Raw genomic sequence first — 21,010 nt, 5'->3', positions numbered from 1 at the left:
CTCTCCCACAACCCATAATGAAGCTACAAATAATGGCATACCCCTGATTTACTGGCAATCTCCGAAACCCTGCTTTAGTCTTAAACCCAGTCAATATCATAATGATGCTAAGGGGATTCACTTGGTATGACTAAATCTGTCGGTGGTCAATATGATTTGCCAAAGGCCAAGGAGACCGAGTCAGTAAAAGATGGGGTTTTGGACACCTTCACTGTTCTCAGTGCCCATCCAGGACAAGATCAGGAATGAGAAAGAAACCTCAACAACACAGCAGACCAGAGAGAGGGGACTTCAAAAGTTATTCATCTTTCCACTCCCGTGGAAAGGAAGGGGCTATAGAATTTGGAACACAGATCGCCAACAGCGACAGTGGTTTTCTGACAATCTCACAGAGCAGAAACCTAAGGGGACTCTTAAGACTTGAAGGAAAGATGGTTTGCCCAATGTCTTCAAAGCTGGGAACCTTCCTTTAGAAATATTCGCTTACTCCTCTTCCCCTAGCCCTCCACTCAACCACTGTCCTTCCTGCTACCTACATGCAGAAATGCTGGATATCAGGTACACACCATCCCAGCATCCTTCTCAGGGGGCAAACACAAAATCCACACAGGAGGGGGTGTTAGACATTCTCTAAACCTGTGGGTTGCAACCCCTTTGGGGAGGTCAAACGACCCTTTCATAGGGGTCACATAGCAAATATTTAAATTATGATTCATAACAGTAGCAAAATTCCAGTTATAAATTAGCAAGAAAAATAATTTTATGATTGGGGGTCACCGCAATATGAGGAACTGTGTTCAAGGATCGCAGCATTAGGAAGGCTGAGGACCACTGCTCTAAATATCCTTCTCTCATTTACCAAGCCATGCAGCCGACCATCCTGAGCTCAAGTCCGACTTGGGACAGATTTGAATTATTAACTAGAAAGTGTGTCATCTCCTCTCACATGAAGTCACACATGACATGGGCTTCAGTGCTCACCTGCCATTATTAAATGCCAACTAATGAACATGAAAACCAGAAATCAAGTACAGTTTATTACACCCAAATAAGATAGGGTCGTCAAGAATCCCTCACTTTCTTCTTATCACTTGGGCTATTTTCCCTCGTATCGGAGTAGTAGCATCGCTACATTTATCTTGATACAAAAATCAAAGGAGGCCTGTTGGCAGAGCACAGAAATCTTTCAGAATTGTGTGTATCAATGTGTGGTGTTTTGCAAACCATTTTTGCAAAATGTTAAGTACCAAAAAGTGAAGAAATGTCACTCATTTGTTTAATAAGTATATACCAAAAACATGTACTGTGCCAATTTATGAAGAAAAAGACAGCGTTTGTAGTTCCCGTTACTACGGCAATGTAAGATCCATGAAGTTAAGGCTCATTCTTTGTTATAAGGTGGAGGGAATACAACACTGAAGACTCGCGGCAAAGGGAAAGCTAGACTCCAGACTTAAAAGGAAAAGGACAAGCTGAGCAACAGGCAAAGGCAGCACAACTTCTCACAGAGAAGTCCCTGGAAGGGCACCGAAGAGGCCATGGACGAGGGCAACCGTAAGCAGCACATGTCTAGAAGGCTGAAGATGTTATAATAGGGTGTGGGCCAGATCCCCTCATAAAGGCACAAGAGGTCACCAGTCCATTTTCAGAAAGGAGAGAGGTGTGATTTTGTGCTTTAGGACAAGGTCCTTGGGAGAATCAGACTAGGAGATGAAGATGAGCAGGAGACCAGTTTATCAATTATCTCGACGGCAGAAGGAAGAAGGCACTTGGGAACCAGAAGCAATAAAGGCAAGACTGGAAAGGAGAGACTGAGTCAGAAACACAGTAGGACACTCAGGCTTACCACTGTGGTCTGCGGTGGAGAAGTCAGTTAGAGAAAGCACAAAGATTCAGTTTAAGTGTTAAGAAATAAGCCCTACAGGCTAGACCAGCACTTTGCCTGGCATGTGCAAGGCCCTACGTTTGAGCACCAGCACCAAAACTAGTTTATGCAAGAAGCCGATTTTTAAAAAAGGAAAGGTTTTCTCATTGGACCAATTATAAAAAGATGGGTATGAGCAACTTCTCTGTCTGAGTCTGAGGTCCCCCAAAGGAGAGAGACTGGAAGTATTAGAGCAAGTTGAGAGATCCAGGATGGCTGGTGTGCCGGTTGCCTTGGTGATACTTTGGTTCCCCCCTCCCATTCCTTGATCCCCACTTCACTTAGTGTCCTGTTCTTCTTCCTCACAGGAACCCCCAGTTCCCTTCTGGGTTAGTCGATGGCAGGCACCAGCAGGAGACTGAGAGTCAGAGGGCAGAGATTTCTCCCTCCCTGGAGTTCAGCCCCCCTCTGACAGCTGGCTTCACAGCTCCAGAGCCCAAGCATAGGATTCACTGATCCTTGCCCTTGACCCCCCAGTTCTAAGGGATCCTCATTGCTACTCACATTGGCCTCCCTATTCTTTTCTGGCCTTGGGGGGTGGGGGTTCCTTGACTTCATTTATGCCTCCCTAGACTATTAGATTCTTTGGTTTTTGGCTGAATTTTTAATAATGTGTATGCAAATATGTTTGTGTGGGTGTATGTGCACACAAGTGAAGGCCAGAAGAAGGCATTAGATTCCCTGGAGCTCGAGTTATAGGCAGTTGAGAACTGACCAATGTGGTTGCTAGGAACTGAACTCGGGGATCTCTGCAAGAGCATCTCATTTGAGAGCACTGTCTCTTTCTTTCCTTCAACCTATTGGGCGAGAAGCGTTTCACGGCAACCTATGATAAAGGCTTTCTCAATTCTTCTCTCTGATGTCTCAGTACAGAAGACAATGCCATATTTATCTGCTGAGGCAAAATGCTTCCATCACTCTGTTGCAAAGGCAATGTATGGCAGCTGAGTGGATCGGGTCCTAACTCTTCACTGTGTTTCTCGTTACCATGTACATCATGACTGATGCAGGAGATGAAAGAGCACAGAGCTGTGGACGTGACAGGGGTCAAGGTCACCATACATCAGTAGAAACTTGCATACTTGAAGGATTAACACTGTCTGAATTCCAGGAACCAGCTGAGCATGATCAAGATAAGCTACAGTCCGTATTTTAGACTGGGGATTGGCAGCAAACCACGGTAAACCACAGACTCGGAGGTAAGTGGTTTCATATGCATTGTATGGGACTTCTCATCCTAGCCTGCAGCCAGACCCCGCAGAATGTGTCTGATGGCCCACAACCTATCAGTGACCTCAGAGAGACTTTCTGTACCAACCCTCTCTAAGCAAGACGGCCCCTCCTTGCCAAGTTTTTATTGTACCAATTTCACATCCCCATACCTCACATTACAATTTGGGTGCCTATGTTTTTTCTTTACATATTCTTTTCGACCTTTCCCATTAGATAGTGAGTTCTGCCATAGCAGGGGACCACATATAGAGCATAGAAAGTACTTAGAAAATATTCTCTAGTGAGTAAGTACTAAATACACAGGTGGCACCCAGAGTAAAGAAAAAGTTGAAGAGCACTAATGGGTCATTAGCCCTCCAAACATTTGTGGCCTTGTTTGTAGTCAGAACATGATTCTCATAGCTGGGTCCTTTGGATGTCTTCAAGGAGAATTCCACTCTAGTGAGTAGAGCTTGAAGCTGCATGTTTGACTTGCTTTATGCAGCCTTCGGCACAGTCCCAAGCACATATGGGAGCTTCATAAATATTACTGAATGATGATGACACCAAGGATTATTTAATACCTCCATGTGGGTGGAGACGGACCTTGGGCCACAAATATATTCTGAATGCGCATTGCTTCTCAAATCATCTGTACCAGAGTGTTTTCAACAGCATAACTCATCTGTGCCACAAATCAAACACATTGAGATGACAGAGTCCCCAAAGAATGCCACTTTCAAAACGGAAACTTTTATTATCCAGGAGTAAATGCAATCTTTGCTTTAGTGACACTGTGAGAATAGAAATCAGAGACAATGAAAGTCTTTTTTTGGGAAGCACCAGTTTTATCTGTGAATAATGAAAGTTTGGATAATTCATCAGTTTCAAAGATGCCCATCCATTCTGAAGTACCGGGAGTTATGCAGGCCTTCGGATATAGCTCAAGCATTTAATGGTTACCCTGGCATTTGTGGATACAATCCCACGGTTCTGTTCATTTAAAATAATATTAATAAGTCATTTGGGAAACCACAAGAAGACAGACTTTTGAAGCTGCATTTGTTCACCAGGAAGAAAGAGGCGTATAAAGTGTCCATCATGGGGATCCAGAGGGAGCGACCCAGCAGATCAAATATCCAAAACAAATCAGCACGTTAGAGCCTCGCGGAATTCTGAATCCCAACCAGCAAGCATGAATAATCCTTTGAAATGGCCACTCACATATCAGAACAGGCCCTTTGTGTATCTCTAGGCAAGGCCTCTGGTTTCTGACTGAACGGAGGTTTTCTTGGGAAAGTGGATGAAGGGCAATCAAGAACTACTGGAACATTTCTACAGGAAAAGAGGACAAACGGTTTCTGTTGTCAGAATGAAACTTCCCACTCCTGGCCATGGCTACCTCACAGGAGAGCTGGGCAACATTTCCAGGGATGTTGGCTGGGACTCTCTGGATCCCTGAGAAGCTGCGGCTGTAACCTGCGTCAAAAGACATGGGGTCGAATCCTACCAGTTTCCAGCTTGCTGTGGGACCCAGCACACAGCTCTTAATTTTCCTGGTGACTGGATAATATGAAGAGAGGAATGACTGGCACAATTTCCTCACAAAACGATTGCCAATTTAAGTAAGCTATATAAAAATTCTGCCTAAATTATAAAATCGGGTTTACGTAGAATCCTGTAACATCAAATAAGTTGCATAGTGCCCAGGGTCCTTTCCTTGGCCACCTGTGCCATATGGCATTTACATGTACACATAAATAAAAATAAAAAATAAAAAAAATCTTAAAAAAACTATTCCATGTACAACAGGATTAAAATATGGAAACAAACAAATTTAACAAAAATTATGAAATATCTGTATAAAAAATTCAAGTTTATATGGAAGAGAAATCGAAGAAAACCTATTTAGAAATTCATCCACATATAGGAAGATCCAACATTATTAAAATGTATTTCCTCCTCAAATGGCTTCATAGATTCAACAGGATCTCAATCAAGGTCCCAAACGGCTCTGGTGTGAACTGACACATCAATTCTAAAATGTATGTAGTAATGGAAAAGGCCTAGTAGATATATATGTATTGGCTAGACAAAGAATGAAAATGATTGTCTGGTTGCTATCCGTGTAGCAGCTTTAGAAAAGCCAGTAAAATAAATGGAATAGGATAAAGAGTCCAGGTAGATCTACATATACATATGATCCGTCGAATTTTAACAAAGAAATCAATCCTATTCAGTGGAAAGAAAAATTTCTCCAATAAATAGAGGTGGGGGACTGAATATGGAGGAAAATGATCCTCAATTGTTACCTCACAGCACACATTAAAGTGAACTAGAAATTGAAAGCACAAATGTAAATGTTAGGACTGCAATAATTATCCACAAGAAAAACACAGGGGAAATATCTTTCTGCTCTAAAGAATGTTGTGTAGCAATTTCCTCTGAGAATCGTCCATCCTGGATGGAATCTCATTATGATCAGGAAGTAAGTCAGGCAGTGGTGGCACACGTCTTTAATCCCAGCCTTTGGGAGGCAGAAGCAGGGGGATCTCTGTGAGTTTGAGGCCTGCCTGGCCCAAGGAAGTAAACAACTGAAGGGCTTCAGGAAGCCCCTGAAACTGGCCGGGTACACTAGGGTCCTCTTTCCCCACATATATCTAAGCTGTAAGGTCTGTTGAGAGACTGAGATAAGGTGGACGCCTTAGGTGAAGCTCAGACCAGCCAGCTACCCGAAGAGGCTCAGACCACTCTCAGGAGCTGGAAAGGACACTCGCCAGCCTTTTGAGATGCCTGCAGGCTGTGCAGTGCTCCAGAGCTGCAACTCTGCTGAGCTGTCACCCATGCTGAAGGGAGGGTTTGGTAATGCAACTGTCTTGGAGTCACTTCCGCTCCTGGGAGTAATCCCTTTTCCCAAATTCCTTTAAGCAACACCAAGAAAACTTGGTTCACCAAGTTGGAATTTGGTGGTATCCTTACCGTGGTCTGTCTTCAGTTCCTTATCTGGGGTGAGTAGATGCTGGCTCGTGTCTCCCCGGAAGAGTGTCACACAACAAGAGTAAACAAATATTCTTCATAGAAGTCAAAAGCATTTATAGTAACAATATAATTAGTGAAGCATAAGAAAAAAATTAGCGAACTGGATTTCATAAAAATTTAGAATCTTTGCCCATCCAAGGATACTAATTAGAAAATGAAAAGTGGAAACAATTCAGTCAGTGCAGCGTTTGCCTTGGATTTAATTCCCAAAACCCATATTAGATAGCTGGGTATGGTGGCAGACTGGTGATCCCAGCCCTGGGGAGGCAGAGACACAGAGATCCCTAGACCATGTGATGATTTCCAGGCCAGTGAGAGACCCTATCTCATAACCGAAATGTGACCAACACCTGGGAAATGATATGTGTGGTTGACTCCCAGCCTCCATATGTACACGCACGAGTGCGTGCGAGCACACACACACACACACACACACGGTGGAGGCAAGCTACAGGCAGGGAAAATACAGGCAATACTATATTTGACAAAAGACTGATCCAACAAATATGAGAAAAAAATCAGTAACAAAAAACACAGTAACCCTACTTTAAGTACATGCAAATATCCTTTCGTGAATATATAATGAAAAAAGGCAACAAGTAGCTGATGAGCATATGAAATAATTCAAAATCATCGATTATTGGATGGTGAAAATTTAAACTATGATAAAATGGTATCTAGCACACAATAGCATGTCTTAAGTTCAAAGCCTATCCCGACCCCCAAATATTGGCAAAGATATGAAGCAACCACAAACTCCCACACTGCTGAGAAACATGTACGAGAGAAAGCAGTCTGTCCGCTCTCTGGATGTGCAGCTACCCTAAAATCAACATTTATTCTTAGACATTTACCCAGGAGTAATTGAAATGTGTCAACAACAAAACCTTTAAATAGTTACCAGCAAAGAGAGCCCAGATGTCTATCAATGAGAAACTGGAGAAAACAAATGATGAGAGCCCCATTTATTAAAAATACACTGCGTGACAGGGAGAGGCGCGCCTCTGGCGTAGGCAACAATAAGGATAAATCAAAAACAAGGAGGATGACGCAGCAGAGGATCCCACTGGGTCTAGCTGAAATAGGCAGGCCTCCATGGTGATATAAATTATGGCAAGGCTGTAGGGACCGGAAGAGCTGGGAAAGTCGGGAGAGTTATGGGAATAACCCACACCTTTATGCGAGTGTCGGTTAAGCGCATGCTTACCTTCTCCAAACTCTTTGATTTAAACTCTCAAATGTATAAACTTCACAGTATACAACTTTTACTTTAGGAATGATTGGATAAATAACACCTCAAGAAATAATCTGGAAGGTGGAATTCTATAGGACAACTGACCCGATCTCTCTAAAGTCACTGCCAAAGGGCAAGAGTTTTACTAGATAAAGAAAGACTGCAGGACATAACCAGACCTGATGTGTGGGATGGGATTTTTTTTAGCATATTATTCTTTTAGTATCTTTTTTTAAATTGATTTTTATTGAGCTCTACATTTTTCTCTGCTCCCCTTCCTGCCTCTCCCCTCCCCCCTTCAAACCTCCCCCAAGGTCCCCATGCTCCCAACTTACTTAGGAGATTTTGTCTTTTTCTACTTCCCATGTAGTTTAGATCTATGTATGTCTCTCTTAGAGTCCTCATTGTTGTCTAAGTTCTCTGGTATTGTGGTTTGTAGGCTGGTTTTCTTTGCTTTATGTTTAAAAACCACCTACGAGTGAGTACATGTGATGATTTTCATGGGATGTAGTCTTACTACAGGAAAACAAACCTTCAAAATATTTTGGGGATGTTCAGGGAGAATCTAAATATCAAGTTGGTTTCAAATGATTAAGAAAAACTTTAATAAAAGAAAATTGAAGATTATAAATTGATAAGAAAAAAAGCACAGCAGTATGGACTTTCTGGTCTTTCCAGTACTATGTATCATGCACAGATATTGTGTATATTATCTTACACATTGTAATTATATCTGTACAATACATACACAGAACAAGACTCGGGACAGTTATAAATCCACCTATCGCCACGGGTAACTCTGGGAATGGTATGACATGTCTGTCTTCTCATTTGTCAGTGTTTCTAACTTCTACAGTGGACACGCTCTGCTCCTTTAATACTGAAAACACCAGGTGCGGGAACAAGAATGTAGCTCACTGGCAGAGTGCATCTAGCATGTCCGAGGCTCTGGGTTTGACTACATCCAGGTCCCACTAACAAGGGCCTCCACAGTGGGCCTCCTGTTGGATGCCCTCTGCCCACCGTCACATCATTCTTACAACAACCTGTGGTGTAGCATCCCTGCTTCTACTCACTTATGAAAGTGAAAGCCGAGTCTTGTATATAACATAATCTGACCTCAAGCTCCATGCTCTCTTCATTTTACTCAAATATACCCTCAGATTGGGGAAGACTACACAATTATGAGCTATTCACTATGTTTCAGTTAAATGCATATGGATGAACAAAATAAGATTAAATGATACAAGCCAGCAACAAAGAAGCCCATAGTAGAGGACTCTACTTATGTGACTTTTGGAACAAGCAAGCGCCTATGGTGGCAGGAAGCATGACCTCATCCATATCTCCCCACAGTCTATGTGAGGATGGTACTGTTAGCATCCCCATATTACAGATAAGAAAAGTAAGACATAGAGATCAAACAAGAAAGAAGAATCCAGCTCAGGCCACCTGCTTCTCACACTGCTACATCACACCATATCCCTAAGTCCCCAGGCTGTCACCCAGCTTGCAGTGGAGCAGGGAGAATGAGTGTCAGCTACCAACAAAGGTGTATCACACGGTGTCACGGTAGCATCCTTGCTTACCTGTCCAGAGCCATGCTTGTTGGCATACTCCTCCCGAACCCTCGAACCCCGATCTGACGGAAATACGGAATGCAAGAGAGGTTGGCGGCGATGACAGCAAGGGAGTCCGAGGGACTCACAAAGAAGCCATTTTGGCCAAGAATCATATAACGGTCCTGTGGGAAGGAATGTGTGAAACTTATCAGGGAGAAGCATTGGTTCTTCATACCCAGTTCCCATCACCAGCGCAAGCCCCTTTCCTGCCCTTTAAACAACCTAAAACAATCTGATAGACCAAAGGACACATGGGAAACCATAGAAATTCCTCAGGGGCCCAGAATCTTGGTAGAGCTGGAATGTGTCCCACCTGCTGAAATGTGGGCACAGCTACTTCAGGCGTCTGTGGCCTCCACAGCCTTAGCCACTCTCCTCCCCCGCACAGACTGGAGAACTGTAGCAACTGCTGAATAGCTGCTTCTTTCATGTGGTGCTTTCAACAAAGCCAGCAATGAATGGAAATTGATGGCCTGACTATTTTTTAAAGAAATAATTTCTCAAGAACATACATCAATCTGAAATTGAGAAAAATTGTGGTCGTTTCGTGGTCTCTCTAGCCCTAAACAGCAGAGCAGAGGCGTGTCCTATACACGTGCAGTCCAGATTCTCTGGCCTCTGGTACGTCTTCCATCACACAGGGAGCAGGTCACAGACTGGGAGCCCTCCCCCTTACCCCATCAGCATCAAATGCAGCTCCAAATCCATACTCTCCTCCTTTCATGGCTTCCAGAAGGGTGGTTGCATATGTCAGGTTTGGGTCTGGGTGCTGCCCTCCGAAGTCTTCCAGTGGGACACAGTTTATAGCAGAGTTGGCCGGGGCCCCCAGTTCATCACACAGAACCTTTCTCACATAGGGTCCCATAACTAAAAAAAGGTAGATGAGAATGTAAAAACACTGGAGGGATGCTCTTCCCAAGGTATTTTCTTCTGGTTAGAAAAAGACAAAAACAACTCACTTAATAGCCCGGAATAAAAGAAACTATACTGTCATTTTTTTAGGACACAACATGGAAAAATAATCCTATCAATTATCACTTATTGAGCATCTACCATGTGTCAGGGACTCTGCTAAGCAGATAAAGGATGTCAGTCATCCAACGAGGTGAATTTTTTTTTCCTTGTGGTTTTCTAAAACACTGCCTTAAGGATATCAACTCTATAATAATGATTTATTACCTCCTGGTTTTCATGTAGTAAGCACTAAAGGGCACAGGTAATTCTCTTTGTACAACTGTTGTAGCATTGCCAAGTTAAGTGTCCAAATCTCAGAAGCTTCATATAAAACAGAGCACCCCTTACACAACAATGAATGCAATGCAATAAGAGCCATTGTGTGGACCAGGGGACCTAGCATTGAACCCCTATGTTAAGAACTGGAAGGATCTGATTAAAGAGGGTGAGATGCACAAGTCTCACATTCCTGGGCCCTTATCTAATAGTGAGACAAGCCAAATCTGCAGATGAGTGAAGAGGTGAGACAAAATGGGGAGCTATGTAGTGGGGCTCCACGACTTATAAAAGTGATACCCAAAGTGAGGCTTCCCAGAGAAAGCAGTGTTTTGAGTAGGACTTGAAGGAAGAATACGGACTTGAGAATGGTAGTAGACAAACTGTGATACATCAAGATAGCGGGAACAAAGAGCAAGAAGAGCCACACGCACCATGAGCATCATTTTAAAGAACGGTGCTGAATGCAATGTGAAGCAAAAGACTCCGGAATTTATTCTTCCGTTAATATCCCCTTCTAGAAAAGGCAAAACAAGGAAAGCAGAAGAAAGATAACTGGCTGCCAGGGGCTGCTGAGAGCAATAGAGAGTTGACCATAGAAGTTCAGTAAGATGCCCATAGTCTTCAAAAATGAACAATTAATAAAGAGTTGTGTGTTTGTGCTATTCAAAACAAGGCAATGAATACTTTTTAAAATTCTCTAGAGGAACTGAAAAAGGTTGACTGCAGAAAGAAGTTGGGCACCCATGTTTTTCATAATTTATTCAGCTGTTTGAATTACAGAATATAACATTTTAAAGTCAATAAATAGGTAGTCTTGATCTACTCCACACTCACATGGTACAGTCCCAAATCTACTTGTTCAATTTTTGTTTTCATTTACATCGAAAGAAAGTAACTGGAGTCCTGAAATTTTCTAGACCATTCCATATAGCTGGACATGTAGCAGGGTCTCCACCTCTGCTCTCAGAAAGGCAGAAGCTCACCTCCATGCATAGCATCAACTCGGATCTTCAGCTGGCTAGGCCCAGTCAGCAAACTCTTGATGGCATTAAAGTCAAAGATGGTCCGAAGAAGGTTGAGATAGATGTCAACGGAGTCCACAATCTCCACTGATGTCGGGAAGAATGGAGGGAAAGTCAGTGAGCATATCTGGAAATCATCTTTAGGGGCACAAAAAATTTACTACACTACTGGTGCAAAATTCTGATCAAAATCCCATATAACTGTATGGGAAGAGTCCATTTGCAAACAAAGACGCAAATCACAGCACAGCCAAAATGTGACAAACTCCAGATAAGTAATGATACAAAGACTATTCTCCTTTCTTCTTGCAAGGGAAAATTAACCACTAGAAGAATTTAGGATACAAATATGGTCATCCCTGGTCACACCTTCCCAGCACCTCGCTACCCCAGCTGCACACACACCATTGCTAACAAGCATCCCACATGGGAGGTGGTCTTTCCTGTGGGTTTGCCCAAGAATGGCTCAGCTGGTGGGAAACACGTAAAGGAGCTGTGGCCTCAGCTGTGGCCCTCATTTTCCAAACGCTGTTATACACACTGGATCCAAGCACAGAGCTGGGGATGAGGAATGGATTCTGACTTTGCAGAAACCCTCTCTCACACCCAGCTCACTACCTCACTTCCAGGGGAATGCCAAACATCTGCAGCTCCTTGGGAAACACAAGAGCTCTCCAGTGTGTTACTGGGAATCCCCACAAACCTTTTTATTTAATTAGTGAAACCCATTACACAGAACTTGGCACCGCTTTCAAACATCTACCTGTTCATAATTAGTGCTCAGAAAGTACTTTTCCTAGGAAAAGCAAATACTTGAGATTTGGGGAATTAAAATTTTGTCTAGAAGAAAAATCTTTTAAGATTTGTAGCTACATCTCTTTATCTCTTTGTGTGTCTGTGCTCACACACGTGTGCCTGAGTATGAGGGGGAGTGTACACACACATTTGGGTATGTGCATGAGTGTAGGTGCCTGCAGATGCCAGAGGCACTGGATCCCTTGAAGCTGGAGTTGTGGGTAGTTATGAACTGCCTGGGTGCTGGAAACTAAGCTTGGTACTCTGGGAGAATGGTAGATGCTCATAGCAAGTAAGCCATTTTTCCAGCCCCCTATAATTAAGTTTTTAAAGTTATACATCTATTACCTTTCAATGTCATACTACTATGGAGCTGAAATACTTTGGCCTATATTAAAGATGTTATCAATGAATAATTTTTCAATATTTTTTTCAGTACATCCAGGTTCAATATTTAATATGTGATATAAATTACTCTTTCATCTGCCTATAAATGCATGTCTCAAAATATTTCCCTTACATTTAAGCTGACATATGAATAGCCACTCCAATTTAATTACTTTTTAAGGAGCACAGACTATATTTAATCAACCTCTGAAATGAGGAGAATATTAATTCAGAAAATAATTAAAAACCACTGTCTGTAAACTATGCATCTGAAAATGTTTGATATTTTGCTTCAAATGCTTCAGACATTTTACTTACTCTATAACATAAGGTATTTTTGGAAATTTCATTCTGGTTCTTCAACTCTTGGAACATTTACCTAAAAATATTTGATATTCACAAGGGCCAATTCAAGGAAGCAAGGCATTCACAAAAAATCAAATACTCTCATTATCAATACATGCTTTTGACGCCCCTAGATGAGACACCACGGACAATTTGCTTTCAATTAATTCAAGCTTTGTTCATCACTTAAAACAGTAAGAATATGGCATGTAAATTACTTCAAAGGATTATCTCCAAATTATTTTGGGGGGAAAAGAGAAACATCCACCTACTTCTAGACGTTCACCAGCACTTTACAGAAAACACCCAAGGAACAATGTGGCTGCAGTAATGAGTTCCCCAAAGACTCAAGTCTCAGAAACTATAAAACCATAAATATGCCCTAAACAATTAAAATGCATATTCCTGATGTTAATGTTGATAGTTCTCATCTCTCATATAGCCTTGGTCTTTTTAATCATATATAGTCAGACATATTTAAATTATTTTGTTAGATATAACATAATTGTAATTACCTAGAAAATCCATGAGTACATTTTTTTATGTGTGCATCTCCAACTAGATCAATAAAAATATACTTTTCAGTCAGGTGGTAATAGTGCACATCTTTACTCTCAGCACTTGGGAGGTAGAGGCAGGTAGAGGCCAGCCTGGTTTACAGATTGAGTTTCAGGACTACCAGAGCTACACAGAGAAATCCTGTCTTGAAAAAAAGAAAAAGGTAGACACTTTCCACTGGTACAATAGTGGCGTGGAGGTTATAGTGATAACCAATTGCTTTTGCATTGGATTTGAGGTCTGCTCTGTAGGACAGAATTAATATCTGATACTATAAACTTAGTCAAAAGCCCATAATCTAGGAGATCATAGGCTCTAGGGGGAAATCAACTACTGTTATCTTGCTAAATTGAAATGCTACCAAACTGACAAATATTTACATTTATATTTATACCCACAGATTAGTGCTGCTTTCAATGTTGGCTCCAGAAACTTCTTCTGCAGTGGAAAATAGTTAATGTAAAACTCATTAACTGGTACAACTGTTGATAAGTAATTATTGAGTGCTCGCCCTAAATAGGACATCTTTATCAATCCTCTTCCCTCTCAAGGTACAGAGGAGGGAACATAAAGATTATAAGAGCTAGAGGATGTGGAAGAGAGTTGTTGAATACTGTCTTCTATATATAGCACTGCATTGTGTATATATATATATATACAATGGTACTTAAGTGCCGTCAGAGGTTTCTGTCTCAACCAGTCCTACAGCCATTCAGTCCCAAAGAAACATATAGAGGCCTACATTAATTATAAACTGGTTGGCCTATTAGTTAAGGCTTATTATTAATTAACTCTTACATTTTAAATTAACCCATAATTCTTGTCTGTGTTAGCCACATAGCTTAGTACCTTTTCAGTAACGAATTCGAATTCCCATCTTGCTTCCTTTGCATCTGGGTGACGACTGTAGACCGAGCCTTTCCTCTTCCCCACAATTCCCCTATTCTGGTCACCGTGCCTATACTTCCTGCCTGACTGCTGGCCAATCGGTGTTTTATTAAAAAAATACAAATGACAAATCTTTACAGGGCACAAGACCTGTACATTGTACATTTACAGGGTACATTGTCCCACAGTACTTAAGAATTCACTGCATCTATAGTTACCCACACAAGATCAAACAAACAAGATCAATCAACATTCCCACAGGGAAGCACAAAGTAGCCTCAGAGGATGAAAAATGAACAAGACCAACAAAACAAAACGAGAAGAGAACATAAAGACCAAAGGAGGGCAGATATGTTGGGGTAAAGGGTGAAATGTGTGGAAGTGGTTGGAGGTGTTATGATCAAGATAAATTGTTTACATGTATGAAAATATTGAAGAATAAATAAATGTGCTAGATTTTTTAAGTGGGCACTGTTTTCTTCTAGTGACTATCACATGACTTTCAGTAAATTCTCACTACCTGAGCAAATGATCAACTCAAAACTCTCCAAGAAAGTCTTGGGATCAGTGGCCCAGCACTATTACCACCACCCTGTCTATTTTAAGGTTTTTATGGCTTTAAAAATCATGTTCCTGGATTGGGAGGGTAAATCCAGGAGAATTGATAAGGAGGAGGGTGGGGTGGATGAATATGATCAAAGTGCATTGTATGAAGTATGAAATTCTTAAAGAGTTAATAATACTATATTTTTAAAAGTTGCATACTTATGATAGTTCATCTTTTCAGTCTAGTTGAATTATTTGGAAGATGAGGTCACCACTATGACACAAACTGCACCCAGTCTTGTAGAGGCCCTAGAAGGACAACATATGGTGGTTTTATTGCTTCCTACGTGCCTTCTATACAATTCTAACTGATACAATGGGTAAGGGGCGTATTCATGGAGTGAATGTTGTTATAGTATTCATAATGATTGGATAAAACAACATATTGTGCTCTTAGTTCTTCAAAAGTTTCACTCAATCATGTAAGATAATATTTGTCAAACTCATTCTGGTTGTCTTTCTTCCTTTCTTTTCTTCTTTCTTTCTTTTTTTCTTTTCTTTCTTCCTTCCTTCCTTCCTTTCTTTTTATTTGAGACAAGGTCTCTCTCTGCAGCCTTGACTGGCTTCCAACTCATGACCATGACCCTGCTTCCCTAGTCTCCCAAGTTCTGTGGCTATATTGTGTGCCACTGTGCCAGGCTTGGGTATTTAATTCTTGAACCACTTACCAAAATACATTTGGTAACTACTGAATTCTTTTGCAAAATCTCTGGACACAGTGCTTGGTATGGAGCAGGTAGTCAACCATGATGTGTAAAGTTAAGCAGAAATGCATGGCTTTGGCCTGGCAAAGAAACTCCATCCTTCCACAGGAAGTTTAACGACCCACTGACTTTTTAGTCTTAACTTAAAGTTTCCCACATCTTCACCTTGATTGCTTGGAACTTAAAGATAAGTTTGGCGATCCACAGTCTACTCCTCGTACACTATGCTGGAGTCAGCTACAAACCTTTTCCTATGTGGAAAACGATAGTTTGGATAGTGGCTTTTAAAAGTATCAAAATCTTTAGACAGATTTCTCCAATCTCTTTCCGCATTGCATCTACTTTCTAACTACTCACCAGAGCCTCTCTCGGATGACTAATTCAGCACTTCTCATGAGAATCCTTCCTACAGAAACCACTGATCACCAACAAGGACTGTCCCAGCCTCATGCACGCCTAGACTCCACCTTATGCGCCCCTCCTGGAAAGCTGCCCCATGTGTGGAATTTTTCTGACTTCTTCAAACTATATATTACCTCTGAATGGTTTGAACTTGTTCTCCAGGTCAAACTCTTGTCTTCCTAGTCGAGACAGGTCGATTCGAAGGTCAGGACATATGGCATATTCCTCAATTGTTTTGCTGATCTGGTAGATTTTGTCCGAGACAACATCTGGCGCAGGACCTAAAATGTGACATCCAAAGTGTGTTGATTTTAAAGCCCTTGGAATTTCAATCAGAGAAACATTACTGGCCTCCCACGCCAGAGAGAAGTGTAGACTCATCTGGTCTCTACACAATGAACAAAAACCCACAGCTCAATTAGACCAGGTATTTCCCAGGTTGCGTTCATTCACCGAGGAGGATATTTGATCAGCCCTGCTTGTTTGTTTTAATCTACTTCTAAGCAATGACACATATAGTCTAAAAGGAGTTTTGCACCTGCTGGGGAGACCCGGTTACGTAATCAGCTTTCTTCGGGCTGTGACACACAAACGGGACATGCCCCCCTCAGCAGTGAAGGCTTCCAGATCTCAGCCACCGCTCCCCAAGTGCACCTGAAGAGAATCATTCCTGCCTCTCACTGTTGCCTCATTCACATGTGAGCTCTTCCAGATAAGTCAATTCTTTTCTCCAGCACAACTAAGCTTTAAATGAGGGGTAACTAAAGACACTTGATATATTTCCTCAGAATGTCAAGATGGCAACAGTGGTAGAGAGAGATTTTAAAATGAGTTGGCTATGAAATCAGTTGTTGGTTTCCTCCTCTTTTAAAACATGTGTATCTTCACACAAGGCTTCATTGGGTTTTGTTTGGTGCTGGAGAATGTTAGGGGTTAGATAAATAAATACACTGAATAGTCTTAAATATAAAAGTCAGCCTAGTCTACACAGTGAGTTCCAGGCCAGCTAGGCTACATAGTGAGATATATATATATATTGAGGCCTGGTAAATGGTTTGCCTTCTAAGCATGAAGACCTCGGGGTGGGGGAGAAGAGGATGTTGTGGCATGAATTTGTAATCCTAGCATTGAGGGACAGAGACAGGTGGACCACTGGGCTCTTGGACAGTCAGCCTAGCCTACATGGCAAGTTCCAGGTTAGTAAAACGTTGTGTCTCTTTAAAAAAAAAAAAAAAAAAAGATGACCCTAAAGATTACCTCTGGTGTCTACACACATAACATATGCACACCCACACATACTGAATACAATGGTAGTTTTTTGTAGCAAAGCAAGTAAGAGAAAACGGAACAAAATTATGAATATACTGCAATTCAGTCATCCATAACACTCATCCTGTACATTACGTTCCTACAGTTGTTCATTCAACATATCTGTTTCTTCCTGACCCCTGACCTCTATTTCCCTATTGCCCGCAAGCTCTCACCAACAATGAAAAATGCTCTTTTATTCTCCATCTCTGTATAATTGACTATGGTGATTCCACCTGTAAGTAAACTCACACTTATTTTATTTAGCAGAACATCCTCCTGCTCCATCCATGTCCTGACAAATGGCATCCTTTTCTAAGGCTCAATGATATCCCATCATGTGTGCATCACGCTCTTCATCCATTCATTTATTAACAGGTACTTGGGTTGTTTCCATATCCTAGCTATTGTGGTCAACGCTACACAGAAGATGGAAGTGCAGATTTCCTTACAATATAGAGATCCGCCATTGTTTTTAGAGGCAGAGGAGGCATGACTTGCTCATAGGAATTTCCATTTTTTTTCCATACTCTTCCTTAATGGTTGTAGCAATCTATGTTCTAGGCAGCTGTGCTAGGCTTTTCTTTCTCCATTGCCTCTCAAACATTCATCTCTTGCTATCTCATAGTAGCCATTCTAGCAAGTATAAAGCAACAGTCCATATAACTCTTGAATTTGTTATTTTATGGTCTAACATGTGTTCTACCTAAAAAATGTTTCACATGTCCTAGGAAGAACATATACCCTGCTACCACAAGAGAGCAAATTCTTTTCATGCCTGCGAGGTTCATTTGGTGCAAAGTGCCATTCAAATCCCATATTTTCTTAAAAACTTTGTCTTGTTGGTCTACCCATTGGTAGATGGGATATTGGAGTCCCCTGCTATTGTTCTTCTGATGCCCATTTCTTCCTTCATATCTATTAAGATTTGCTTTACATATTCAAGAGCCTCAGCACTGAGCACATATAGATTTATAATTCCTATGGTCTCTTAGTGAATTGATCCCTTTATCATTGCACAGTGACCTTCTTTTTACCTTATAATACTTATTTGACTAGAGTTCTATTTTACCTTGATGGAGGTGGGTCTTGTATCTTATCTGTTGCTTTCATTGGTTAACTAATAAAGAAAACTGCTTGGCCTGATAGGACAGAAAATTAGGTAGGCGGAGTAGACAGAGCAGAATGCTGGGAGAAAGAAGCCAAGTCAGTGAATCGCCATGATTCTCCCACTCCAGACAGATGCAGATTAAGATCTTTCCTGGTAAGCCAGCTCGTGGTGCTACACAGAATATTAGAAATGGGTTAGATCAATATGTAAGAGCTAGCCATTAAGAGGCTGAAACTAATGGGCCAAGCAGTGTTTAAAAGAATATAGTTTCCATGTAATTATTTCGGGTAAAGCTAGCTGGGTGGCGGGACGCAGCCCTGCTGCCGCTCCCACTTCAACATTACCTAAGTGTTGCCAATGTTGATTTCTTCTGGAGTCTATCTTCCAGAAATACCTTCTTCTTCCCCTTCCTCTTCATAAAGCTTCAAAGAGTCAATTACAGGCAACAAGAAGGTGACTGTATTCTGTACTCAGTCACTCAACATATTTTAACTGAAGATGTCAATCCATTTACATTCTAGGGAATTACTCATATGCACCAAACCCCACACTTAGTTGACTGTTCTCTGCTTCTTTCCTAGGCTCTTTGTTATTGTCTTCCCCTTTTTGTGTCTACTTTTGTGACTTGGTGATTTTCTATATTTTTAAGTTTTGATTACTTCCTGAGGTATAGACATGTTCTAGCTTTTCCTTGTAATGTGTATGTGTGTGTTTAACATACAACATGAATTGTTTATAGTTTATTCTTTAAATAATGTGCAAAATGGCTACAGGGAAAGAAAAATAATAAATTCTTCTTTGCAATGTAGCTTATGCTCCCATATGCAAACATATTTGATGTTCTAGATTAAAAGAGACTAAAGAGTCTTAGCAAACAAATGTACGGTTCTGAGATGCATCTTTTTTAATGAAATAGCTGTAAATAACATTTTGATAGTCACTGCGAGGAAAGGCGACTGGAGATTAGATTTCAAATGGTGTTATAGGATCAGTGCTACTTTTGTTAGGTATGTGTGATAACTAATCTTTATTGCCTACTCCACTGGATTTGGAGTCAATTAGGAGACACACCTATTGAGGTGGTTTCCACAGAGGAGGGAAGGTTCACCCCGAGTGTGGGAGGCACCATTCTGTGGGCTGAAGCTTCACAATGGAGGCACCAGCTTTTTCTCCCTTCCCCCCACTTTTTCTCTTCCCACATCAGCAGCCTTGCTTTCCTCCCCTGCATACCTTCCCTTCCATGATGGACTGTATCCCCTCAAACCGTGAGCCAAAACCAATCCTTGCTTCCTTCCTCAAGTTGCTTCACATCAGGAGTTCATCACAAGAAAAGCAAATAGCCCAACATGTTACTCTAGTTGTGTGGAAATGTGTCTTTCTTTTAAAAAATAAACACAAAAGTATTTAGGTACAGAATGTCTTCATGCTGAATTTTGCCTTAAAATACCTCAGGGGTTAAAATGATTACTGAAATGAGAAAAGCACAGTAATAGATACCTGGAGTCCATTTATTATTCTCCCTACTTTTTGGAACATTCTGTTTTTAAAGGAGTTCATCTCACCACTCACTAGGACTCCAGACTGTACATTTCTATAAATTTAAAAATAAATTAAATAACTCTATGTATGTAGTGAGAGAAAATATAAATAAATATGTTCTAACTTTAAAATTTAGAGTCCTCCTGTATCAGTTAAGTATCAGTCTTTCACCTGGCTGACACACACAGGAGATCCATAGATAGCCCTGAGCATCCAAGAGACCATATCTTACTTCCTTGGGAACACATCAACTTGGGTACCTCACTGGGTCTTTTATGAGCTGCTTCCTCTCCACTTTGCCTGCTTACCATCATAGAGTATGATAATGCATGAGGGAAAGAAATCAGGTAAGGCATATTCAGAGCCACATACCTCCATTAGCAACATTAAACTTCACTCCAAACTCTCCCCCTGGTCCTCCAGGACAGTGGCTGGCCGTGAGGATGATTCCACCAGCTGCCTTGATCTTCCTGATAATGCAGGAGACTGCAGGTGTTGACAAGATGCCATTCTGCCCAATAATCAGCCGTCCAATCTAAACCATCCAGGAAAAAAAATAAATCAGCCCAAGGTTCATGGAACTGAAGGCATTTCAACCAGGCTCTTTGAAGGGGTAACCAATCTCCTATGCAAATGAATTGAAGAGGTTTTATGTTAGGAAAGCTGAATAAAAGGAGTTCCAGCATTGTCTGCCCTACCCAAAGTCTTCAAGTATGTTTGAGTTGCTCATATCTAGTTTTCCACTAGTAACTGATAAGTACTTAAGGACCACTGATCTCTGGTAGTTTGAGATATCTACTTTTGATATCAAACAGGTTTGCTGAGCCCACATAAATTCTCAGTTTGTTTCTGACTCAGAAACTATAATGGTGAAGGTGTTAGAAAGGAGGGAGGAAGGAAGGAAGGAAGAAGAAGGAAGGAAGAGGGAGGAAGGAAGGAAGGAAGGAAGGAAGGAAGGAAGGAAGGAAGGAAGGAAGGAAGGAAGGAAGGAAGGGACTGCTTCCTACTTCTCTCGCTTTTCCTGTGTGATACTTAGATCTTGATTGCCACATTGATGCAATTTAGAGTCACCATGGAAACA

General features: G+C 41.3%; 1 protein-coding gene across 1 annotated transcript in view; it reads right to left on the bottom strand.

Annotated features, from left to right (window-relative positions):
• Nucleotides 1-21,010, bottom strand: part of Pgm5 (phosphoglucomutase 5) — a 157,295-nt gene that overhangs the window by 118,055 nt on the left and 18,230 nt on the right. The window contains exons 2-6 of the mRNA XM_057778496.1: nt 20,302-20,464; nt 16,106-16,252; nt 11,248-11,373; nt 9,708-9,898; nt 8,999-9,153 (exon numbers count right to left, since the gene is read on the bottom strand). Of these exons, the coding sequence (XP_057634479.1) occupies nt 8,999-9,153; nt 9,708-9,898; nt 11,248-11,373; nt 16,106-16,252; nt 20,302-20,464 (782 nt within the window). The remainder of the gene's footprint in view (nt 1-8,998; nt 9,154-9,707; nt 9,899-11,247; nt 11,374-16,105; nt 16,253-20,301; nt 20,465-21,010) is intronic.

Source organism: Chionomys nivalis, chromosome 8 (assembly GCF_950005125.1).
Source record: "Chionomys nivalis chromosome 8, mChiNiv1.1, whole genome shotgun sequence".
NCBI lineage: Eukaryota > Metazoa > Chordata > Mammalia > Rodentia > Cricetidae > Chionomys > Chionomys nivalis.
Note: the sequence above shows the minus strand (reverse complement) of the source record. Positions and strands in the feature narration are given on the sequence as shown.